Consider the following 26552-nt stretch of genomic DNA (forward strand, 5'->3'; position numbering starts at 1 on the left):
AGCAGCCCTGTGATGACCGCCTGCAGTTCCTTGCAGGCAGCTTTAGTGCAATCTCTGATTACAGGAGAGCCGCAGTCTGGGGCCATCCACAGCTGCATACTACGCTGTCACCATATACGAGGTGCAATGCGTAGGGCGTTGGCCCTCGGCAACAACACAATGACAAGTTCATTCTATTCCTTTTGCGGGACGGAGCATATGGGGAAGTTAACACGTCCAGCATTCAAAACAGTTCGGTTGGATCCAGAAGCACGCGGTGATGCTCCGGCGCTGTTCTTCCTGCATTATTGCTTGCAGGAGACTAAAATGGTCTATACTTGCACGGTTTTCAATTTAGTATTTGTGGAAACATCTGTAGTAGAGCGGGATAAAGGGACCAGTGTTTATTCCGTACTGGTGTACTGTTGCCGTTCTAACAACTGTTCTTGTGCCTAATGGATTCAAGCGGTTGCCATGATATCTTGTATAGGGCCAACCTACTGCTACTCAGTCATTCGCCATTTCCAAGGCTAGACTTCTTCGGAAACACATGGGTTTCATGCAGAAAGTGGATTCTATGGGCATTGTCACAGGCTCACTGGGCTGAAGGATCTCTTCATACGAGTCCTTTTCCCTCTACAGCTAAGTAGACAGTCAACATCATGGACAGCGATTGTAGAGATGCACAGCATCTGGGCCAGGCTGCGCTTCAACTTTACAGACTGGGGCCAGAGAGCGGTGCTGGTGCTCTGGAGACACACACACACACACACACTATGACTTCTTTAAGATAGTCGAACTGGGAAACCAAGAACCTTCCTCCGCAAGCTTTTCAGCAATGGTGAACATGGGACTCCAGCCAAAAGCGGTTGTGGAACGCAACGAGTTGCTTCTTCATTGACGTATGGAATCAGCTCACTTCCTTTTTCACGGCGGGACTGTGGAGGCTACATTGACAGTCTGGTTTTATGTGAAAGGGTTCGTACAACTGGTTCAGCAGTCAGAAGGCTCCCAGCTGTCTGAAGTTTCAGCGCTGATGGCTCCACAGCTCTGTTCTGGATACTTATTTGTAGCAAAGACTGTCATCAGAAGACGGTCGTTATCGACCTGTGGCATATTCCCTTGTTGCTGAGGTATTGGGATCCACTACAGTAAAGAATTCAGTGGGCACTTTTCTCGATGGTGGCTCGTCCTGAGGAACGCGCCAGTTGCAAGTGGGCTTGGTGTGACTGCGTGAGAGTACCTGTCTCAAGTGTCATTCTTCAGTCACCATGGCTCTCTGCTGGTACTCCTGGTTGTATCCTTTGTTTTCCGAGGTGGACTCCTTGCACTGACTCGGCAGTATAGGGTTACCGTGCCAGTGACGTTATATTTTCAGGCCATGATACGACACACATTTCTCGGACAGCGGGTGCCTCGTCAAAAGCTCTCTCCCGGTAGGTAGATGGGACTGTTATTCAGGTCCCTTTATGCTCCATCTCTGACCGTGCTGGATGTCTAGGCACTCGCTAATTATAGTCGCAGTTACAGCACTGATTTGCACTTCATTACACCTGCAGCTTCTTATATTTGCCCACCCCCTTGGGTATTGTTCTGCAACGTTCCAAGATCAAAACTGTGTCCTCCAATGATGCAGATGAGAAAACAAGATTTTGTTAAGAACTTGCCGTAAAATCTTTCTTTTCCTGTTTATTAGGGGACACAGCATCCACCTAGTCTACTATTAGGACTGTAACATGTACTCCTCTGGGTTGGAGTGTTCTCAGTTCTCCAGCATTATTTATTATCTATTGTTGTCCTATCCTACTTGGCTGCTCAACTTGCTTGCATAAACACTGAGCTAGCTGAATGCCTGCAGGAGGGGTATAGCCATTAGGAGGAGTTAACACTTTTATGCTTAGTGTCACCTCCTAGTGGCAGAAGCTATATTTAAGGTCTTGCTGTGTCCCCCAATGAACAGGACCAGAAAGACATTTTACAGCACGTTCCTACCAAAATCTTTTTTTTCCTTTTGCTTTGCTTAGATTGATTCAAAAACTATGGGGTTAAAATATGCAGTACACCCTTAGATAAACTCGTTAAGGGGTTCTCTGTCGTTTTGGCGGCTCAAGGGCTCTACCAGTGTGCTATGGGGCCTAAATCACCTTGAAGCAAAATTTCTGTTCTGCTCCTTTTCATTTTGGGCCCCGTTTAGCAGCCATACATAAGATTAGGGCCACAGTGGGTATTTTTCTAAACACAGCACAAAGGGGGGTATCCATTTTGGGGTGCAAATCCTCATTTTAATGTGCACTATAGAAAAAAAAAAACTACCTTTTTAAAATGACCTATTTGCAAAAGTAAGAAATTTTGTTTTCTCCTCTGAATTGCATTAACTCCTGAAAAATAAAAACAACTGTGGGGTCAAAATACTCATAACACCCATGGGATCGTTTGTGGGGGTATCTATCATTCTGACACCTATGAGCCTTTGCAATCTTGGCTTTGTGTAGGAAAACGTTCCTCAAAATGTTAAATTTGTATGTCTCCTAATTGGTTAAACAAACACTAAAGTTTTTGAAATGTGTGTCCAGAATAAAGTAAACAGATGGAAATATATAGCTTATCAAAAATTTGTACAGCATGTTTGCACAGATTTGAGATATTGCAATTGAAAATGTGAAAAAATAAAATTCAAAATCTTCCTAATGTTGTCACTTTTAATAAACATACAGAAATTCTATTTTTTTCCACCTAAATGAAGTACAATATGTGTCGAAAAATGGTCAGAATCACTTGAATATGCAAGACCTTTACAGAGTTATTCTATGTTAAAGTGACATGTCAGATTTCCAAAACTAGCCTTGGTCATTAAGGCACAAACAGGCTTGGTCACGAAGGGGTTAAGGTGCATTTAGACGTAACTATTGTTCAGAAAAGCGTCCAAATGAGTGAAAGTAAACGAGTGAAGGCTAACGAAAATTGTTCACTTTTCATTCATCCAGTTTCAGCAGGACTGAAAATCATCATTGGCTCGTTCACTTCTTGTTGCATTTAAATGCTCCCCGCTTGGTGTTTCCTATAGGAATGTGAAGCGCTGAACGACTCGATGATCTGCTTGTCTAAACAGGCTGCACGGGTGCAAACGAGTTAGCAGTGACGTCACCAGCTCATTCAAACGGGAATTAGCTCATCTAAAAGTGGCGTTCGTAGGGACATTACTTATCTTTTTACAGTAAAACCTCTACTAGCATTGACCTCTGCTAAGGCTGATTTCGAGTAAGGCCTCATGTCCACTAGCTAAATGGAATTGCGAATTTTGCCCATAGGGAATCATTGGCCATCCGCAGCCCATTAAATTGATTTTTGCACCCGCGGATGGAATTTTAAAAGAATTGCGTTTTTCACGCGTGGGAGAAAAAACGCGGCATGCTCCATTCTGCCGCAGATTCCGCAACATTGCTATCACATTGATAGCAATGTGTGCGGATATCTGCATGCAAAAAAAATACCATTTAAAGCGAATCCGCCACGGAATTTTCCAGTGGACATGAGGCCTAAGGCTTTTTTTTTCTTTTTGTGTTTAACCAAAATTTTGTCTCTGGTAACATTGGTTGCGTCTAATAACACCGGCCCACGTGACTTGACTGCTGAACCCACGTGATCTCATGCTTGGCTCCTCCTCCTCCTGCTGCTAATGCAACCTATTTCCTCCATCATGGTAACACACTAGTACAATGCTGTACAATTGCACTCCAATGTAACAGCACAGAGAACACAGTGATAACGCTGAGGACAGATGATGTACTGCAGTACAGCGGATGTCACCTGCAGTCCTTTTGTAACAGCATAGAGAACACAGTGATAATGCTGAGGACAGATCATGTAGGAGATGTGACCTGCAGTCCTATGTAACTCCACAGATAACACACAGTAACATGTTCAATGTTTATTCTTTGCAGTAGACTTTTATATTCATTTATTGTTTTTGATGATAAAGACCATATTTTTTTTCTCCATTTAAATGGGGTTTTTTTTTTTTGGAATGTCTAGAACAAATTTAATTGGATTTACATTGATTCCTATAAAAATAATTACCTTGAGTAGCAACCGTTTCAGCCAATTTGTTTTCGGGCGGATTACCAACGTTAGCAGAGGTTTTACTGTATCTTGAGTTTTAATAATTGACTAGCTTACCTGTCGCGCGTTGCTGTGAAGACAGACAGACAGACAGACAGACATTCGTTTTTATATATCTCGATAGCAACCAATCACAGCGCAGCTTTCAAGTTACCTCAGCGGTATAATATATAGCAACCAATCACAGCACAGCAGCTTTCATGTTACCTCAGCAGTATAATATATAGCAACCAATCACAGCACAGCAGCTTTCATGTTACCTCAGCAGTATAATATATAGCAACCAATCACAGCACAGCAGCTTTCATGTTACCTCAGCAGTATAATATATAGCAACCAATCACAGCACAGCAGCTTTCATGTTACCTCAGCAGTATAATATATAGCAACCAATCACAGCACAGCAGCTTTCATGTTACCTCAGCAGTATAATATACAGCAACCAATCACAGCACAGCAGCTTTCATGTTACCTCAGCAGTATAATATACAGCAACCAATCACAGCACAGCAGCTTTCATGTTACCTCAGCAGTATAATATACAGCAACCAATCACAGCACAGCTTTCATGTTGCCTCAGCAGTATAATATACAGCAACCAATCACAGCACAGCTTTCATGTTACCTCAGCAGTATAAGAAATAGCAACCAATCACAGCACAGCTTTCATTTTACCTCAGCATTCTCAATATCCAGCAACTGTCTTGCGAAACGTTCGGCGGATGCATCATTTTGTAGTTGAACACTCATCCCGTTGCTCGTAATGCCTTTTGCTTTTGTGCTTGAGATGGAAATCAAACAATCTTTGTCTGGGGGGCATAACTGTCGATAATGCTCACACGCGCGCCACCTATCGTAGGATAGATGTACTATGCCAGTAATCTTTGGAGGAGTGTACTCAACAACTTCCCAAAGTTTCATGATTGGATAAATGGTGTAGTAATGCATAAAGGACAGACAGACAGACATTCATTTATATATATATCAGGAAGTGAGAGAATTAGATTCCGTACGTAAAATTTGGACGCCAATTCTTTTGCGCTTAGAATTGAATAATCGAGTTGGGACCCATTAACATTTCCTATTTATGACATAATCAATGCTCGTGCCAAATTTCCCGTTTCTATAACACCGGAAAGTGAGAAAATTAGATTCCGCACGTAAAATTTGGATGCTAATTTTTTGGCGCTTAGAATTGAATAATCGAGTTGGGACCCATTATCTTTTCCTATTTATGACATAATCCATGCTCGGGCCAAATTTCATGTTTCTATGACATTGGGAGGTGAAAAAATTAGATTCCGTACGTAAAATTTGGACGCTAATTCTTTTGCGCTTAGAATTGAATAATCGAGTTGGGACCCATTAACTTTTCCTATTTATGACAATGCTCGTGCCAAATTTCATGTTTCTACGACATTGGGAAGTGAGAGAATTGGTGGCAATGATGGAAATCAAACGATCTACGTGGGGGGGGGGGGGCGTAACTGTCGACGACGCTCGCACACGCGCCATTTATCGTAGGATAGTTGTACTATGCCTATAATCTTCCCAGGAGTGTACTCAACAACTTCCCAAAGTTTCATGGCGATCGGATGAATGGTGTAGTAGCGCATAAAGGACAGACAGACACGCAGGCATACATTCAATTTTATATATATAGATGTGAATGGTAAGTGTGGAGCTGTGACAGCCTCTCATATTGTTTTGGGGCCTTTTTACACGGAACGATTATGGTCCAAAAAAAATCGCTGGATGGTTTGAATTAGGCGATCGTTCAGTGTAAACACAGCCAACCATTAATTGATTAAAGATAATTATTTCGTTTATCGTTCAATTTATGCAGGCACAAAAATAATCGTTGGCGTGTTCGCTAATTGTTCGGTTTAAACACCAATTACTCAGTTCTTCAGTTCGCTGTACCAGTGAATGCAAACCAAGTCAAAAAATACAATGACTTATCTTTGTGTTTAAATTGGCTGTTATAGTTTTGCGAGGGCAAACGATTTTTCGCTCTGTGTAAAGTACCCTTAGTATCGTGTATGTACACTTATTTTAATTGTCATTGCTCCTTACAGATAGTCCACAGCAGCCAAACCCACCAAGTGTCAGCCAGCCATCAAGTTCAGGAGTTACACAAGTGAGTATGGCGGCCATTGACGGATGGAGCATTATAGAGACTACATATGAAGAGGGGTCCCACTGCTTTTTTTTTTCTAAAGAAGTGGGAATTTGGTTTTTATACTTTTCACATTTGTGTGAATATCCTTAAACTGCAGTTCTGAAACCGGTGTAAGGACTCATGTCCACGGGTGGATCTGATTTGCGGAATCCACATGGAAGATCCGTAAATCAAGCAGCCCATAGGGATACATCGGCCATCCGCAAATGCATTAAAGCATGTGGATTTGATTTGCGGACCTTTTTAGTCCAGAAAACCGCAGAAAGCTCCATTTTACTGCGGATTCTATTGAAGTCAATAGAAGCCGTCCGATCTGCGGCCCACCCGCAGCTGACACTGCAGACAAGCCATAGATCCCATGGGAAAACAGTTTGAGGAGAAAAACCTCCAACTGTGCACGTACTGCTGGCACACATCACCTGTGGAGAAGAAAGAAGATCCGGTCAGGACGCAGAAGACCCGCACAAGTTAAATAGTGTCCTCGGCCGCTGGCGGGGTAGGATTTCGCTGTGGGCTCCCTCTCGTGGACATGAGGCCTAAAAGAGAAACTTTGTTGCTCATAGCAGCCAATGACAGCGCAGCTTTTATATTTCAAGAGCAGAGTATGAAATGAAAGCTGTGTTGTGATTGGTTTCTGTGGGCAGGTGACAGTTTTTCTCATACTCTGAGAATGCGAGAGCACATGCGCACACAGCCAACTTTGCAAGGACCCCGCACTGGAACAGAGCGCCCTGTGAGTATGAAAAAAAAAAACTGCTCCCCAGACTCCCTGTTCCTGGGACTTGGCACCCCAAAATGTAGTTTATAGGGCTCAAAAACCATGACTGGTTGCCTTTGATCCTGTTGATAAAAAGACTATTTTAGGCTAAAAAGCTAAGGAACTGGACCACTAGTCAGTGGAAGGAGGTTATTTTAACAGATGGATTGAAGTTTGATGTGTCCAAGGGGCGAAAGTTTGTTAGTTCAGGTGAGCATGTTCTTCCTGCTTTCATTCATGCCACAGTCAAGCATGAAGAAGGTTCTGTTATGGTTTCGGGAAGATTTGGAGGTGCTGTGATTGGTGACAGACTTATAATTGAAGGAATCGTGGACCCAGAAGTACTACCACAACATCCCAGTGCGCCCTTCCATCCCTTCCTGCACGCAACTTACTGGTTGTGGGTTCACATTACAGCATGATAATGACCTAACGTATACCTCCGGTCTTTGCAAAAACTACGTTCAGTCAAAAGAACGACAACAGATGCTGAAGAACCTGATTTGGACCTCCCAGAATCCCAATCACAATGCAGAATACAATGTTCTCCGGCTGTGTGCATCTAATTTAGAACTTTCTCCAGAAATATCACTAACTGTCAATATCTCCTCTTATTCTGCAGCAGAAGCAGACTGAAACCCAAAACGGAAATATGAAGAAACGCAATCCTGTTGGGGAGACCAGAGGTAATTATTTCCTTTACTGCTGTATTATAAGGTAGTCCTCTTACTATGTTCATGACCTAAGAATGGTGTCCATTACTAGATGCTGATGCGTCAACCCCACTACAGAAGAAGATGAAGACAAATGAGGCGAACGTTCCTGCAGAGACGTAAGAAGCATATATACATATTAGTGGCCGTGTCTCCTTCACTTGCCCTGCTTATCGTATAGTTAATTTCAGTCATAACGCCCAATGTGTTAGTTTGCTTCTGTTCTTGGATTTATAATCTTTTAGTAGAGTTTACATATTTGTCCCTATTTAAAGGACACCTGTCACCAGCATCTCACCCCTAACACTAACCGCACTGGTCAGCAGAGGATAAAGAATCCGTCATTTCTCATGTCCTCTAATGAGCCAGTGTAGCTCTGCAATTAGCCTCTAAAGTTTTCCGAAGTCGTATGCAAATGAAGAGCGAACAGTCATCTGGCTGAAAAGATACACACTTATAAAAAGTAACCCACGCCTCCTTTGTCTTAATAGATAGGGTCTCCTCTGTAACTGTGGCTGCGACGAGAGAGGGAGACTTGGTTTGCTGAGTTGCATTAGCATGACTCTATAGGTTCAAAGCCCAATTGCAGAGGTACACAAGCTAATTAAGAAAACGGAAAGCATTTAAGTTTTTTTTTTTTTTTTTTTTTTTTCTTGTTTTTTTTTTTTTTCATCCCTCTACTGGCCATTGAAGTTGCGTTTTCAACTTGAGCTGATGACCGGTACCCTTTGCTGCTACTTCAGTGGGTATAATGGCCTTATATTGACTGTCGCTTTACCAATGGCGATGGAGGTACATGATTTCTAAGCGTCTGTATGAGGGTTGAATGATGCCCAGTCCTAACTGGACAACCCCCTTCTTGAAAGATTTGCCTAGCAATCGGCTGATTGTCACAGATCTAGCTGCTGAAACCTGTGAACACTGGTGAAGGCTGCAGACCGCAACGCGTTTCATAAGGGAAGCGTAGTGTTAAAGGGGTTGTCCCGCGGCAGCAAGTGGGGTTATACACTTCTATATGGCCATATTAATGCACTTTGTAATGTACATCGTGCATTAAATATGAGCCATACAGAAGTTATTCACTTACCTGCTCCGTTGCTGGCGTCCCCGTCTCCATGGCTCCGTCTAATTTCTGTGTCTTCTGGCTGCTTTAGACACGCTTGCGCTGTGCGGTCTTCTGCCTGGTGAATGGGGCCGCTCCGGCGCGCTCGCGCCAGAGAGCTGCTCTGCGCGTCGTCATCATAGCTCCGCCTCCATCACGTGGTGCCGATCAGCCAATGAGGTGGCTGTATCGGCAGTGGAACGCAAGAGAGGAGAAGAAAATCCACGGTGCACCATGGGAGAAGACCCGCGGTGCACCGTGGGAGAAGACCAGGGGCGCCATCTTTAAAAGAAGAAGCTGCAGAACGGGGATGCAGGTAAGCGAAATGTTGTTTTTAAAAATTAAAAAATGCATTCTTTTTAACAGGGCATAATGCGGGGGTCTATTGAAAAAATTTTTTTTCGATTTCGCCGCGGGACAACCCCTTTAATGGTGCCCATTTTAGTCAGTGTGTGTAACTAAAATGGACTCTGCCAGAGCAAGAGAACAGTTCATAACATACTAGTCAAGTTAGTGGGAAATCTCTTCCTGTCATATCCATATACACTAATGGAGAATATTAAGAGGTGGTCCAGGTAGGACAATCTCTTTAAAAAATGTAGTCTCATAGCTTGAAGAGTTATTCTCATCTCATCAAGCTAACCTCATCCACACTATGGGGAATAATTTGCTGATCGTGGGGGGAAGGATCGCTGGGACTCGCACCGATGCAGAGAAATTACATCGGGGGTGTTTTCGAAATTATTACAGCGGTGGTTATGCATGCACGCTTGCTACCGTTCCATTCACTATAGTGGGACTGTAGGAGATGGCAGTGTTTTAGGTGCTCTTATCACCGGTGGTCCCATTGATGTGATTGAAACTGCTAGAAATAGCCAAGCGCTTAAGCTTGACTATCTTCGGAAGTTCCTATTGATGTGAATGGCATAGCGGCACGTGTGTATGGCTACCACTGTTTAATGCCAGGAGTGATACATCTGGATTGGTCCACCATCAATCGGAAAGTTAGCCCCTGTCCTGTGGATAGCAGATAACTTGCTGAGATAGGAGCACCCCTTCAAAGCCGTGATTCCCACCTTTTTTTTTTTTTTTTTTCTGGGGTTCCCTGCAATGATGCTGCCACTCCTGGGGAACCCTAGTGTTGTTCCTGTCTCAAGGACGTTCGTTGGTAGGGGCAGGTAAAGCTCCTGTAATTCTTGTCCAGTGCTGTGCTTTGGCCTGGCTACGTTCACTGCTTTGTAAAGAATTTTGAAGGACTATGAAGTCGGTTTGCCTTTCCTATTGTAAAAGTGATGGGTTTTGTTGCTGGGTTCTGGAGAACTGCTAATTAGTGCTTGAGGAATAACCCAGAAAGTAAGGGCGCCTGCACACGAGCAGAAATTCCGCGGCGGGATTTTCCGCGGAATTTCCGCTCCTGGAAGCCTGCATAGGATTGCGTTAACAAACGCAATCCTATGCAGACGGACGGGCAAATATCGCGCGGCAAACAAACCGCAGCATGTTCTATTTCTCGCAGAGCCCCGCACAGAAACGTCACTCCCCGGCCGCCGACTCCGGTCTGCGCATGCACCGGCTGCCTGGCAAGCCGGCACATCAAACAGCCGGAGCCGTGGGCGCGGGTGAGTACGCGCTGGCCCCTGCAGGCGCTCGGGTCGGGTCCTGCAGCGAGAATCCTCGCGCTGGGTCTGGCACGCCCGTCTGCAGACAGCCTAAGGCTGCAGTTGCAAATATTGAGGCACATTGACTACCTGGCTCTTAGTATCGTCCCCTGCCTGCTTATATAACACTTCTCCTTTTGTTGTTTGTCATCAGATCCAATGTCGTGAATAGCTGTGGAGGGCGAGGGGATATCAACATCATGTTCTCATGTGACTTGTGTCAATATGATACCCCAGACGAGAAGGAAATCCAGAATCATTTCTATGGCCCCCTGCATAGAGAGGTCCTAAAACATCTGTACATCTTCTTCCCCAGACAAAGAGTGGACTTCCTGCATGTGAGAGAGAAGCCTATGAATGGGTCTTGGGAACCTTCTCTATTCTGGCAAGGAGGGGGTTAACTGTGGTATTTGTATTTCTAGGAATACCTTATATATAAGAAAAAGAAAATGTCCTTGCAACAGAAGATGCGCAATCCCATCAAAGATGCATTAAAAGGTATGACGGGATATTCTTGGCACATGCCTGTTAATAGGTTACTCTCAGTTCCCACTTGATTCCTTTAGAGAAAAGACTTAAAGGGGTTGTCAGAGTTAAAACCCTTTATGTGAAAACTGCTTCTCCATGGCAAAAACTTAATAAAGAGCTCTTACTCTCATTTGGTTTTCCTCGCTGACATATTGTTTACAGGCTGCAGTCAGACTTTCATGGGACCTCACATGCTAATTGCAGCCTGTAAACCATGTCGCAGGGGAGATCCGGAGCCACCAGTGCGTGACGTCTAGGGAGAGATGAGTTAGGCTAATTTCACACGTGCAAGTGCTATATCAGGCCAACTTGCGACTTCCCTGCGGATGCAAGACTATTTTTTTTTATTTATTTATTTATTTTTTCGCATCACTATGGGGAAGTAGTGATTAGCCGTGATGGAGGATTGTACAGTGTCTGCTATTATTTTCAATGGGGAGACATCGCATCGCACTCGTGTGCACCTAGCATGCAGTCCTGCCACTGGCCCTATTGAAAATAGTGGGCGATGTGAGGGCACACCCAAAGATTAGGACGTGGGGGTTCATAATCGCGCAGCTCGCAAACGCACAAATCTCGCACAGATTTTCTCGGCTGTGTGAAAATTGCCAAAGAGATGTTTGTTTATTTTTATTTTTTTGCCATTGGGAGGCGGTTTTCATATAAAGTTTTTACTTGGACAACCCCTTTAGGGGTTTAGTGTCCACGCTTCTTACTTTCTGCAACCAAAAGATTTAATAAGACTCTACTACAAAGTACACCAAGTTCCATTAAAAACCATATTATATAAAATGCATCATCTGATGAGGTTTAACATTAGTAGCAACCTGTTGATGTAGCATTAAAGGGGTTGTCCGACGCCGAAACTGATTTTTTTTTCCCCCCATTAATGCCCTGTGGAGTAGAAGCATCCCACACAACAGCCTTTCCCATAAAAATCGATATTCTGCTTACCTTTTCATTCCTTTTCTTCTCTTTATAAAGTTGCCTGAAGAATTCTTCAAAGATGACGCCGCTGGGTAGTTCCCATGATGCACTGCTGCCTCTCTCCTCAGCGTGCGCGCTCCCGATGACACCGGTCACATGACTGGAGCACCGGCATCATGCACGCTTTACTGCTTTGAATGGAGCCAGCAGCCGTCCGGTCCCATTCAGAGCAATGAGAGGGCAGGGAGAGCAGTGCGATCTGCTGCTAGAGCTGTGACAGGTGTTAGCAGGAGATTCCTTCATCTCCTCAGCATGTCCCCTCATCACTGGACACTGTGACAGCCCTGTCCCAGTGTCCAGTAATGAGGGGACATGCTGAGGAGATGAAGGAATCTCCTGCTAACAGCTGTCACAGCTCTAGCAGGATCGTGATCTGTAGCAGCACTTTCAATAGCAGAGAATCGCGATCCTCTGCTATTGAAAGTGAAAGTAGCACCACTCACACACACACACACACACACACACACACACACACACACACACACACACACCGCCCCCTCCACACTGCCCCCACACACATGCCCCCCCCCCTCCCCCACAAGCCACCAGCTGACAGCTCCGACCAGCAGAGCCTCCCCCCTTCCCCCCGCAAGCCAACAGCTGACAGCTCCGACCAGCAGCATCCTCCCCTACCCCCACTGGCTGACAGCTCCGACCAGCAGCATCCTCCTCCCCCACAAGCCACCAGCTGACAGCTCCGACCAGCAGCATCCCCCTCCCCCCCCCCCCCCCACTGGCTGACGGCTCCGATCAGCAGCTCCCCCACCTTCCCCCTCACCCCCATCCCGGGACTACTGACTGACAGGTCTGTCACCCCTACACCTCCCCACCCCCGCCCCTGACTACTGACAGCTCGCAGCACCCCTCCCCCGTGAGAGACCGGCACTCCACTTCCCCTCCTCCACTCCCCTTACCTGTCAGCTGAAGATCCCGCGGACGCACGTCCCCTGCAGGCAGACCAGAGCTTCCTGAAGCAGCCGGCAGAAGAAGATCTACTGCGCATGCGCGGAGTAGAAGAAGCGCGTCCCCGTGCAGAGAACGCCTGGAGCTGGCCCGACAAGAAGAGGAGAAGAGACTTGTCGGAACCAATTTCAACCGAGGAGCAACACGGGGGGGGGGGGGGGGGCACTGCAAAAGGTAAGTGAATAACTTCTGTTTGCCTAATTTACAATGCACAATGTATATTACAAAGTGCATTGTATTGGGCAAACAGAAGTAATGAGATTCATTCTTTATGGCCGGACAACCCCTTTAAATAACTATTTATTGTGATCACCCAGAAAAGCATGCGAGAAAAGCAAACCATGTGTTCAGATAAAGGGCTCAGCAGTAAAGTTTTAGGACAAGAAGTGGACAGTCTTACCACATATCCCTCTCATGTTAAGACCAAAGAACATTCTTCAGCAGCCAGGAGGAAGGATGCAAGAACCTACCTTGGCTTAGTAGCGCAAATTCCTAGTCATGCACTTAAGGGGAGGGGGGTGGTTAATTCCTCCAGTGTTAAATCCCCCCACCTCGAACCTCCTTTTTCTTCTTAATGTTCCTTTTTGTTAAAGGAATCCTTCAGGAAGATTATTGAAAATACAGCTTTCTCTTCTGTACCATTGGGGGACACAGAAGACCTTGGATATAGCTGCTGGCACTCGGAGGCAACCCTAAACGAAGAAAAACGTTAGTCCCTCCTATCAGCTATACCCCTCCTGCAGGCACTGAGCTAAATCCATTTTAGCTTGGTGTCCGTAGGAGTCAGACCTTCCGGTTCTTTCTCCTTCTTGTGTTTTTTTTTTCTTTCTTCGTTTTAGTTTATTTTTCCTCTGCTTGGCTATCAGGCATGAGTTAACTTTCCTGAGGGTCCCTAAATGAGGAGGAAAAACAGTGCTGCATCAGACACAGTCCCCCCCCCCCCCCCCGTCTTCCACGAAGACAAATCGGAACAGAGTGGCGCTAACCACTCTGCTTCCCGCCAGCCATGGGGTCACCTTAATTTCCTGCTGCTCCCTACCCTATCCAGCGATTTCTCACTGCTAAGTTATAGTCTCTGGATTGGTGGCCTTACTGGTGCCCTATGGAAGCCAAAGGGAAGAGGATAAAGACAAGGTGAGTAAATGGGATTTGGCGAGTATGGTTCCATCGCCCCCTCTCCATGGAAGTTTATATAGTCCATTACTATCAGTAATGTCTAAGGCTAGTGCATTTTTGGGGTACGTATAAGGAGTACATTTCCCCGTATTCGTTTTCCTTTTACAAGCATGGTTTTTTTTTGTTTTTCAGACCATCTTTAATGCTGAGCTTAATTCCATGTTGCTGCCTTTTTAGCTTTTGCATCCAAAGCAAGCAGATGGAGGGTCAGTGTCATTGTCAAGAACAGCCCAGTCCAGACCGGGCGTTATGCCATCTAGAAAGATCAATACGGAACTTTTTTTCTCTTCGCTGGCTTGTTCAGCACAGTAGTGTGCATTCTCCAGGCGGTAACAAACTACAAAGCACACAGTATTTTTGATCTTAATTTTTCTTGCCTGTCTCTTAGCTCCTGTAGGGATCGAGTCAATCTCCCCTACAAATTTGTGTTTTCTAGACTAACGATAATTGCTTCCTAGTAACGAGAAAGCTTTCAGCCTTCGTTCTGTTTGCTTACAAAGGATAGCAAGTGTTACTTGCTAGCTGCTCATGGACCTGTCTCTTATTTGTGCCCACTGGAAACAGGCTAGTTAAATCTTTTTCTTGCCCCTTTTCCCGCTCTGGAACGTTCCAAGGTCTTCTGTGTCCCCCAATAAAATGGACGAAAAAACTGGATTTTTGTTACTTACCATAAAATTCTTTTGTCGTCGCATTCATTGGGGGACACGGCAAATACCCAGTTGTTTTACTAATGCTGACATTTTCTCAAAGGTCATTCCTCCCAGCCTGACTTTTTTTCCTAGACCTATCTTTCTACTTATAGTCTTTATGGCTCGACTTCAGGTAGTAGTCTGAAGTCTACCAACTGCTTTCAAACAAACTGATTTAGCTTAGTGCCTGCAGAAGGGGTATAGCTGGTAGGAGGGACAAACTTTTTCTTTGCTTGGTGTCGCCTCCTAATGGCAGCAGCTATACCCAAGGTCTTCTGTGTCTCTCAATGAACGTGATGAGAAAGAAATGTCATGGTAGGTAACAAAATCCTGTTTTTGTTTTGCAGAAGGTGCCAATCACACACCCCAGGGTGTACAAGTGGTGGGTGACTTTCAGCATGGCTGTCCATGTAGTTCCTGAACAGCTGTTGTCTTGAGGAATCTGTGTATACATGTGCTAATTTCCTGTAGATCTCATGACCATCACTGCTCAGGAACTGGGAAGCTTAAAGGAGCCTTCTGCCCAAATACCCTCATGGATCTCTGAGAACGGGGTCTGGATAAGTATAACCTCAGAGGTATAGTGGACTCCTTCCGTCCTAGGGGGAAAAACAACGTTTTTCCTATCCCAGAGACTTATTTTAATCTGACACCGTTCCCAAATGCCCTAAGATGGCCACCATGTCTGTCTTGGGCAACAGAGAACCTGGACTTTTACCCACCAGCCATGGGGTCACCTCATGATCTTCCCTGTGTTCCACTCCATTCTAGCATACTCTCTCTATAGAGTATAAAGATGCAGAAGGAGTGACTCTTTTGGTAGTCTCCGGGAGTCCATGCGAAGAGGAGTATTGTGACATGCAAACCTCGTCATCTCCATCCTATCCCTCCACACATCTGTCTCCTTTCCTTGGTAATCCTTCTGTCTAAAGGGTGTTCTCATTCTCTAGCCCTCGAGAACCCTTCCACAAGGTTTGTTGTTGTGTTTTTTTGGGGTTTTTTTTGTCTGGCTGTCCTTCCCTCTTAGATCCCCCTTAGCGGCGGCCCGGGTCCTCCATTGCAACGCTGGGATTCCCTACGTGCCTCCTCTCTAGCCAGTCCCCATAAACTCTGAACTTGCAGAACTGAGCACAAATCTTGTTTCTAACACTAGTTGACCTTATCTAGGTCTCCCAAACATCCAACCAGGCTGCCCACTTCGCCTCCATTGGAAAACTTTCCTTGCAGCAGTCTTGTGTAAAAGGGCAAGGTCTATCATTGTGTGTCTGCTGTCCAATTGTCAGCTTTTACTGCCTCCCTCTCCCCTCTCTGCTCTTTGATCCTAATTTGGACTTTGTTGAGCAGAACTCAATCATGGACAGTCTTATTGCTGCAGTTTGAGAGAAGCTCCACGTAGACTCTGCTACCAGCTTAGAAATCCAGTGGTGCCCCTTCGACATGATCGCGGGTTAACGATAATTGCCATGGCAGCCTAGTGAATACTCCCTTAAAAAAACACCTTAACAGAGCTAGTATACTGCACTCTTACCGGAACCAGGCCTTAGTATGCTTACGGTAAGAGTGCAGTATACTAGCTCTGTTAAGGTGTTTTTTTAAATGGTACATATATATAGAACTGCAGAGTACAAAAAATTATTAGCAATACGGCAGCACTCAGAGATAAGGCAATAACCAGTGTAATGAAAGGGAAAGGAGACTTGCCTGGTGTGAACGGCTTGTTGGTAGGGCAAACCAAGATAGCCTAAGGAGTCAACACAGAAACCCACATCAACCTTGTCTCAAGAAAGGCCTCCACAGGGGAGAGTGCTTGGGGCCAGGTCCAAGGATAAAGATAGTCTTGGTCACAGGAATAAATAGAGAAACAAAAAGCGCTAAATGTTCGAGCACTTCAGGAGATGTACAAGGTTTAAAGCAATAAAAGAATGTAGAGAAAATGCACTTCAGATAGGTTTGCCTATACATAGAACAGTGTTGATCCTGAGGTCCAGCATCAAGGATAGGAATCCAAAATTCAGGATGAGAGTAGGTTCACATACTTTGACAGTGTTTCAGTGCCAAAATTGCACCTCCTTGAAATCCTTATAAATGTATTTTTTTCTTTTTTCGTATTTTAAGGATGGTTTGCTGGAATAATTAAAAATTAAACTTAAATAATAAATCTTTATTTGTATAGCGCCTACTTATTCCGCAGCGCTTTCAGGCATGGATAAATGCAAAACAATACAACAATTGCAACAATTACAATGTGAGATACATTGGGTTAGACACAAATGGGTTGAGGGTGGTACAGGAGGTGCAGGGGGTGGGGAACACAGGCAATAGGAAATTTCATGTACAGATTATTTATTAGAAGGCAAACAGGGTGGGGCACCATAGGGAGGGGCGAGGGACTAGGTCAGGAGATTTGGTATGCTTCCCTGAAGAGGTGCGTTTTTAAGGCACGTCTGAAATTTCGTGCATCGGGAATTGTCCGGATGCCTTGGGGTAGAGCATTCCAGAGGATGGGTGCTGCTCTGGTGAAGTCCTGTAGGCGAGCATGAGAGGTTCGTATTACAGGGGAGTTTAGTCTGAGTGTGTTAGCCGATCGGAGTGAGCGCGCTGGGTGGTATACTGACAGTAGGGAGGCGATGTATGTTGGTGCAGCGCCATGCAGAGCTTTGTGAGTGAGGTAGAGGAGTTTAAATTTAGTTCTGCAGTGAATGGGCAGCCAATGCAGCGACTGGCATAATACAGAGGCGTCTGAATAACGACTGGATAGAAAAATGAGTCTAGCTGCTGCATTTAGTATGGATTGGAGTGGAGCGAGTCTAGTGCGGGGGAGGCCATTGAGTAGCGAGTTGCAGTAGTCAAGCCGGGAGTGGATAAGGGCAAATATGAGATGTTCACTTGTACTTTTTCCCAGTTCCTCCCATTCTGAAAAAAAGCACATACAGAATGGGAGGAATTGAGCTAAGCAGCAGCACATGTGAAAAAGACTTGTGTATACTAATGGATCATAGACTGAACAAGAGTCAACAATGTGATGCAGCAGCAAAAAGCAAACACAATTGTGGGATGCATTAAGAGAAGCATAGAGTTTAGATCACATAAGGGAATTGTCCTTTCTACTCTTCTTTAGGCCCCCTGTACACGAGCGGAAATTTCGCAGTGGGATTTTCCCGCAGAATTCCCCCCGTGCCCCGCTTGCATGGGATTGCATTAGATAATGCAATCCTACGCACACAGCCGCTATTTGTCCGCATGAAAACACGCACGGAAAACAAATCGCGGCGTGTTCTATTTCTGTGCGGGTCATGCAGTGGCCCGCACAGAAATGTCACTGGTGACGCGCCAGCTCCACTCTGCGCATGCGTCGGATGGGCGGCAACCGGCACACCACAGAGCAGAGGGGACACCGGGTGCGGGTGAGCTGCAGGGCTGTGCAGGTGCAGGGGTACGGATCCGCTTCCCGCTACGAGAATTCTCACAGCGGGATCCGACCCGGTCGTCTGCGGGCGGCCTAAGTCATACCTGATCTGGAATACTGTGTCCAGTTCTTGGCACCCCAATTTAAAAAAGGCATAGACAGGCTGGAGCAATTTCAGAGAAGAGTTACCAAGAAGGCGAACAGTCTGCAAATAATGTCCTATGAGGAATGGTTAAAGGTTCTGGTAATGTTTAGCTTGCAAAAAAGAAAACTGAGAGGAGACTTAATGGCTGTCTACAAATATCTGAAGGGCTGTCACAGTGCAGAGGGATCAGCCCTATTCTCATTTGAAGCAATGGGATGAAACTGAAAGGGAGGAGACCCAGATTAGATATTGGAAAACTTTCTGACAGTGAGGGTAATCAAGGAGTGGAACAGGTTACCACAGGAGGTGGTGAGTTCCCCTTCAATGAAAGTCTTCAAACAGAGGCTGGATAAATATCTGTATGGGATGATTTAGTAATTCCTGCTCTGAGCAGGGGGTTGGACCAGATAGACCTGGAGGTCACTTCCAACTCTATCATTCTATGATTCTACTGTATGCCATGCAGATCCTTCTTCTCTGTGTACACTGTTGTGTATTTATTTTGCTGTCCCTTTCAGGAATAGATCAGGACCATTACTTGTATCGTGTCCAAGCCATACAATGTCGGGCATGTGATGTTCTCATCCCAGATGTCGCAGATCTTTTTACAGCGCACATAAAAACAGACACCCATGAAGAGAATCGCAAGGTACGGCCCAACTTGAATATAAAGGTATTTCTCGTCCGTATCATTGGGGGATCGGCTGAAGACTGTGGGTATAGCTACTGCCACTAGGAGGCGGACACCAAGCACAGAAAAGTGTTAGCTGCTCCTACTTGCTGTACCCCTCCTGCAGGCACTAAGCTAACTAGTATTCACTTAGTAACTGTAGGAGGCAGACCTGTTTTATCAGCAGTCTGAGAAGCAGTTAGACCCAGGAAATAGAGAGAGTCAGGACTTTTCTTCTTACCCCAACGAGTAGGGCAAATGCAATGGAGATGACTGTTCTGATGTCTGCCCGGTGGTCAGAAGAAAAGGGGGCATGTTCAAGCCTTAAGCAGGTTTTCCACGGTTGGAGAGGTACTCTCCTTTCCTGAAGCCATTACTCGTGCCGCAGGCATGTCTTATCTCTGCTTTTATGCCTCCCATGTGGACAAAGGCACCATTTAGCAGTGGACCACTGGCTTCAGGCCTGGTCGGTAATTCTCCCTGTGCAGTCTCAAAACCAGTGCTCTGTTTACGGGAGGGCTTCCTCTCTACCCAATCCTGAGCCATATACTATACATGCACTTGTTGCAATACTAAATTTACATAAAAAGCAGTTAGCGTTGTTTTGTCCTAACTGCATTACATTGCAGTAGCTTGCCATAGAACCGATTTACTAGCACCCCTTTTGTCCAGCCCCCATAAACCAGAATGGACATGGTCCCTGTCACAGACTGTCTTGGACAGTACTATGGCGTCTACCACAATTCTAGAAAGCCTGGACCATTCTACAGTCAACCGTTTTATGACGTGTCCAATGCAGATGACTCCTTCACACAGGACCTTTCTGGTAGTAGACTACAGAAGAGAACTAGGCCTTCTCTCTCAAGGCAATCATCTAGATCACCTGCATGATCATCCTGTCCAGCCCTTCCTGGAACCCGCTAGGCTCATCCTTCCAGAGACCACAGTGCCCTTCTGATCTGATCAAACAGGCCTCTCAACTCTCCACTATGGTGGATAGCCTGACAGATGCTGTGAGGGATACCCTTAAGGTCACAGATCAGGCTCCTACTACATCAGTGGCAACTTTCTCAGCTAGTGGTCACCTGCATCAGCACTGGACCCTGTAACTAAAATCATGAGATGCAGATGCCTCCTCCAAGAGGTCCTTAACAGGCCTTCCTCTTTTTGGCTCAAGAGTTTTCAAAGCCATACTGGATCAGATCATCTTGGAGGCCACTGGCGGTAAGAGTTCCCACCTACCACAAAATAGATCCAAATGTGCAAATGTTCTGCAGAAGAACAAAACCAGTTTTCGCTCCTTTTGGTGCTCTAGCCCCCAGAGTTCAGATAGTAAGAAACCCAGGAACAAAGGCCCTTATTTAAGCCGTGGCCCTCAAAGTCCTCTTCCAGTAAATCTTCTGTATGAAGGGTGGCCCCCACCCAATCCCTCCAGGGTGAGGGAAGACTTTCCCAATTAAGGGAGACTTGGTTCGCCCACTTCTCAGATGTCTCGGTTTAGGAGGTCGTCTTTTTAGGTTAACCCATAGACTTCTCTGCCATCCCTTCAAATTGCTTCTTCAGCGCCGGTCACCTTCAAGGGCTAAAGCAGTGGCTTGGGCAATAGTTGTCTATCTTTTCAAGGCATCGTCATTCTAATTTCTCCTTCTCAAAGCTTTATGGGTTTTTATTCCAATCTCTTCATGGTACCCAAGAAGGATGGCACGGTCACCTGAAGAAGCTAAATCAGTATGTCAAATTCTTCCATTCCTGCATGGGGTCTCTGAAATTTGTCATTGCTTTCATGGAACAAAGGAGTTTCTGTCATCCATCGATATCAAGGCTGCCTACAGCTTCATGTCTACATCTGTGAAGCACATCGACGATTTTCTTTGCCTTCTGGTCGACTTTCAATTTACTACTCTTTTATTCGGACTGGCCATGGCCAAGTCTTCAAAGATTCTGGTGTGAGTGAATGGCCATTATTCCCTTGGAGTGGAGGATAGCCTTCACTATCTCAATGACATGGTAAAAGCCCCGACCTAGTCGAGCAACCTGCAAAGTCTGCACATCATTTTAGACACGCTCTGTCCAGGTTCAGATGGATCAGTGTCTGGATTTTCTGGGTCTCTCCTTTCACATGGCCAAAGCCCGTGTCCTCCTATAGCCGCCAAAAACTACTTCACCTACAGAAATGGGTACAATCCCTGCAAACTCCTGTGACCATTCGTCACTACGTGAGAGTGCTGGGGCTGATGGTTTCCTCCCTCGAGGGTATACAATTTGGCTAATTCACGCTCAGCCTTCCAGTGGACAATTCCACTTGGGCAGTAGGTGCCTTAACGGTAGTACTTCTGCTATTTAAGTGTGTAAGGCCACTACGTGGACCTTGTTTCACACCTTTTCAAGGTTTTACCAGGTACACATTTTTTGCATCTATGGATGATTCCCTCTTTTGAAGAGTTGTATAGACGACCATAAACTGACCGCTTGCGTCCTTTTATACTTTTTTCCACCTACGAGGGACTGCTGTAGAACGTTCCACGGTTTTCAACTGTGATCCCCAATGATACAAACGAGAATAGAAGATTTTTCTACATACCATAAAATCTATCTTGTCTCGTTTATTGGGAACACAACACCCACCCAGTCTAATCTTAGCACTTTAACTTATTTTCCTCCTCGTTGGAATAATCTCTTTTCGGTTGCACATGGTGCTATGCAGAGTCAGTTTTTAATAGTTTTCATGTTGTTTATATTGCCTATGTTGCTGTTTTATTTTTTTTCCCATATCCTAGTTGACTGCTGGTCCTGCTCGCATACAAACGAGTTAATTACTCCTGCAGGCACCAAGTTAAAGCCCCATTTACAAGCAGCGATTTATCACTCAAAATTCGCTCAAATGATGATGTCTTTTGACGTGTAAATGCTACAAAAAAAACTTTCCGATTCCACCATCTTTATTTGAATGAGCCCATGCCCTCTTAGGGTGTTAACTGTAGACGTGCAGTGTCCGTGTATATCGGACAGCATGCAGAGTGATTGGTGTCTGTGTTGTCCAATGTGAGTTGTGCAACAAGCCTTACATCTGATAATTTCTGCAAGACTTTCTTACCCGTTTCTTAAATTTTTGTATCTTCATCAGCTTTTGTTGAAGAAAGCAAAAAGCAATAGTCGTGCAGCGGCAAAAGAACTTCTAATGAATGCAGAAGTTTTGGAAATGATCGCACAATATCGCAGGGTAAGTGACTATAGTGTCCAGCTGTGTAATACTCTTGCTGCTGTACAGAGATAGTAGTTGTGAGTCTATTTAACATGCTTATAATATAAGGTGGAGGCCCCTCGTCAATTAAATATTGTCCATACATCTTGGACCATGCTGGAAGTAGTGGCTCTACAAAATTCATAGGTGAACACTATTTGCAGATCTAATAGTAACATAGAATATTGATCCAGAGGAAGGCAAAAAAAAGGCAGAAGCCAATTTAGACCATTTTAGGTGGGGGAAAAAGTCCTTCCCGACTCTATAATGGCAGTCAGAATAATCCCTGGATCAACATTAGAAAAGTTCCTACCCGACTCCAAGACTCAGATCAACAACCCCGTCGGTTATTTGTCTTTATCCTATAATATCATAGCGCTCTAAAAAGGTGTCCAGACCCCTCTTAAACTCCTCTATGGATTTTGCCATCACCACGTCCTCAGGCAGAGAGTTCCACAGTCTCACTGCTCGTACAGTAAAGAACCCCCTTCTGTGTTGGTGATGAAACCTGCTTTCTTCTAGACATAGCCCTCTTGTTACAGTCACAGTCCTGGGTATTAACAGGTCATGGAAGAGATCCTTAATGTATTTATATATAGTTATTTGGTCCTACTAAGCAAAAGACTCTCCCTGCTATAAGAACCCTTTTACTCGGTTCGGTAAATCATTGAGATTCTTAGGAAATCTGAACAATCATCCCGTCTAAATGCATGCACCGACTGAATGACTGTTCTGCCTATGTAAACAGGCAGCAATTCATTAATAAACGATTACCAGTTTACTGTATATGGAGGCACGCGGGCTAGAATGATTTCCCGGCCCGCTCCGCCTCCATTCACTTAGGCTGCCCTCATATATGCGTTGGAACCTCCGGGCACCGATCCAACATAAAATACTGGATGAAAGAGCACCGCATGCAGCGGTTTTTCTTTCAGTAAACTGCCAGTCAGCTGAGCCGAAGCCATACGAACCCCATTATAGTCCGTGTGGTCCATTCTGCGCTGTTTGGTTCCGTCATAAGACGGACCCGTTTGGCTAGGGAATTCGTCTTTCCTACTCCCGAACGGAGCAGGAAAACGTAACCCCTGATGTAGATGTGAAAGCAGCCTCAGTGATGCTAATTCCTGTGTAAAGGCACAAGAACTATTTTAGCTGGGAGCCGGTTAGGCATCTGCGCCCTACTGTTCGCCCCGTGTTAAAGCGCCCTAAGATTAGGGGGAGCAGGTTCAGTAGACCCAAACACCGGTTACCTGCATATTGCTCTATAAGGATCCTAGCCAGCCACATGCTTCAGCGAATAGCAGGGACATGCACATAGACAGAAACCTATATCCCTTGTAATGTCTTTCCAGAATCAGAATCCATTTAAGGTCCCAGCCTGTTCATCGCAAGTAAGCAGCACAAATGAAATCCTTGTTGCCGAGGAAGACGACAACGATGCTGCTGCTGATGATGATATTTTTGATGATGCTAATGATGAAGACCCCATTGCTGATACCAAAGATGATCAAGAGGTTCCAGTTAACCATGATGACAGTCCCGCTCATGAGAACAAAGAATCTCCTAAGATGTGTCCTAAAAATGAACCAGAGGTAATCAAACCTGAAACCCCATCCAAGACTGTTTCCTCCTCTTCAACTGTCCCATCTGTGTTTGCTGAGGAGGAGGAGGAAGAAGAGGAGGAGGAGGAAGAGGCGGCTGAGGCCCCATGAGGTCCTGTATTATCTTACTGTGAATTTTTTTTTAATTTTTTTTATTTTACATTATACCACCTTCATTTGGAGGAAGAAAATGACCCTTAATAGGGAGTACAGACTTGCTGCTTGACCTTAAATCTCATTAAATCTACTCCATTTTTAAGTAGAATCTGACCTGGTAATCATCTAATTGCTCTGTCCTCTGCAGCTGGCACAAAGGAAATGTAGCATCACATGTTGGCCATTCCAATTTGAGTCACAAGCAATGTAATACATGGGCACCCCATTTCTGCCTGAACGGCTCTTCCATAGCGGCTCTCTATACTGGCATATGGGGGGGGGGGGCTGTATAAGAAGGAGCCTTTTTATCATGTATGTATGTCTGAAGGATGGTTTCACGTAGTGTTGTTTTTTTTTGTTTTTTTTTATAAACATTGCCGTGTTTTGAAGTAGTTTTTGGGATCGGCACACATGAAAAATTGTGGCTGCCCATCTGAAGAACACTGAGTGAACCCACCCTGATGGGACGTATAGAAAAGGGTCACTGTTAGCAAACCTCTTTAGTCATCCGCTCCCGTTGGGTTCACTCCTTTTTTCTTTTTTTTTTTTAAGAGACCGTGTTCTGGATTGCAGATAATGACCAATTCTAACATATGGACATGTTAAAAATGTTAACGCTGTAAGATATCTGCAGAAGTTCACAAAATATCCTTCAAGCGTTAATTTAAAGTAACTGGGTTGTCCAAGAGTAGGGAAAAACGGTTTGGTTTTTCTTCCCCCAGAAACAGTCCAATTTTTGTCCATTGACTGTCTGGTATTGCAGACCAAAAGTGACTACATTTGAGCTGCAGTACCAGACATAGCCTAAGGATAAGAGTGGTGCTGTTACTGGATAAAACCTTTGTTTTCTGATTTTGAACAAACTCTTTAAATTGACTACTTTTGAAAAAATGGAAATTGCATTGTAATTGGTTACTATGGGATACATCTGCCCTTATAATACAAAAGAAGGGCAATGGACATGAAACTGGATTCAGACTCCATATTGACATTCAGGCTGTAGAATTAGTTATTGAGCTTAATGATAATTTAAAGTCACCCTTCATAATAGTGTAACCATTGGAGCTGTAGATGGTCGGCTGTCCAGCCATTGACCTTGAAGTGTGTCCTTATGTTCAAGCAGTTGTCTCTATCAATGTCCTCTAGAAGTGGTCATCTGCTCTTGACCCCCTCTGAGCCATAGGGAATTTCTACTGCATATGAGCAGGGGTTGTCTAGATGGGACAACCACTTTAAAGTCAAACCTTGTCATACATTTCATCAATGGGGTTAGAATCGTGTATACGTCTATGGCATGGCCACTAACAATAGCTCAGAGATATCCAAGTTCTCCACATTCTTATTTAGTTCTAGTTGTGGTGGTGTTTTTTTTTTTTTTGTTTGTTTTTATGGTCATTTTTATGTTAAGCCGTAAATAAAAATACAAGTTGTATAATCTGTTTGTTTTTATTTCTTATTTTAGACCCTGTGCTTTTATAAGCTGATTTTGCAGGGCCTGGGGGTAAAAAAAGATTCTCTTTGGTTCTCTATTGAAACTCAGTCATATATTGAGCAAGAGCCTTGTGTGGCGCAGTGTGTTAAGGCAGCAGAATGCAGTCTTAAACTCTTGCTCATGAACTGAAGGTTGCGAGTTCAATCCCCGCATGGCTCAGGTAGCTGGCTCAAGCTCAACTCAGCCTTCCATCCAAGGTTGATAAAATGAGTACCCAGCTGGTGGGTGATAAATAATTACCTGAAAGCGCTGTGGAAAAAGTTGGCGCTATACAAATCACTTCCACATGTCCTGCACCAGGCAGTACACAGTTGTCTTGTAAACCTAGAATGAAAACTTCCACACTAATAAAAAGAAAAAGCCGATTCAAGTGAATAACCTTTTTCAAAAATCCTAATCAATTTGAAAAACTTTTTTAGATCGAGCTGCAAACCTTCAGATTTTACCTACTTTCATTGAATGGGTTAATCCATATTTCAATCTACCTGTAAATCCACATATAGAAAAGTTATGTGAATTTGCCATATGGACATCATGCGGCTGTATGGCGTTCTGCATAGTCACCAGCTGCGTTTGCTGAGGACATTTGCTAAGAAAAATCCGTTTTCAGCTGAAAAAAAGACTACGGACAGGGACCACCTGCTCTTTATTGTATCTCCAGCCTGCCTTAGCTATTCCTTGCACAATTCTGGTAGGAATCCCTAACCACCAACTTCGTCACACTGCACATTGAATTTGCCCCTCTACCAAGCGGAATTCATCTTTCCTGTACAGTGCCTTATCAAGTTTTCAAAGAAGTATTAAGAAACATCCAGGTCGCCTCGGGCAAACTTAAGATGGCCTCAATGTTTTCTTCCCCTTTTTGAACATTGTGGCTTCCTTTTGCAGTCTTTCCATGAATACCATTCTTGTTAGGTGTTTTATGAATAGTGGACATATAAAAGAGTTTGTGGCGTCTTTTGCAGCTTTTTCTCTCCTCCTTCAGGAT

The 26552-nt window shown here is 44.7% G+C and overlaps 1 protein-coding gene across 2 annotated transcripts in view; it reads left to right on the forward strand.

Moving 5' to 3' along the window:
* Positions 1-25507, forward strand: part of LOC136612725 (A-kinase anchor protein 8-like) — a 38552-nt gene extending 13045 nt beyond the window's left edge. Inside the window, exons 5-12 of one of the 2 annotated variants that reach the window (XM_066593338.1) lie at positions 6177-6238; positions 7660-7723; positions 7803-7869; positions 10665-10848; positions 10933-11008; positions 18923-19053; positions 22199-22294; positions 23668-25507. In XM_066593338.1, the coding sequence (XP_066449435.1) occupies positions 6177-6238; positions 7660-7723; positions 7803-7869; positions 10665-10848; positions 10933-11008; positions 18923-19053; positions 22199-22294; positions 23668-24027 (1040 nt within the window). In that variant the 3' untranslated portion in view covers positions 24028-25507. The remainder of the gene's footprint in view (positions 1-6176; positions 6239-7659; positions 7724-7802; positions 7870-10664; positions 10849-10932; positions 11009-18922; positions 19054-22198; positions 22295-23667) is intronic. The other variant, XM_066593339.1, reaches the window with a different exon arrangement.
* The last annotated feature ends 1045 nt before the right edge of the window (positions 25508-26552 follow it).

This window comes from Eleutherodactylus coqui, chromosome 2, assembly GCF_035609145.1.
Source record: "Eleutherodactylus coqui strain aEleCoq1 chromosome 2, aEleCoq1.hap1, whole genome shotgun sequence".
Classification (NCBI taxonomy): Eukaryota; Metazoa; Chordata; class Amphibia; order Anura; family Eleutherodactylidae; genus Eleutherodactylus; species Eleutherodactylus coqui.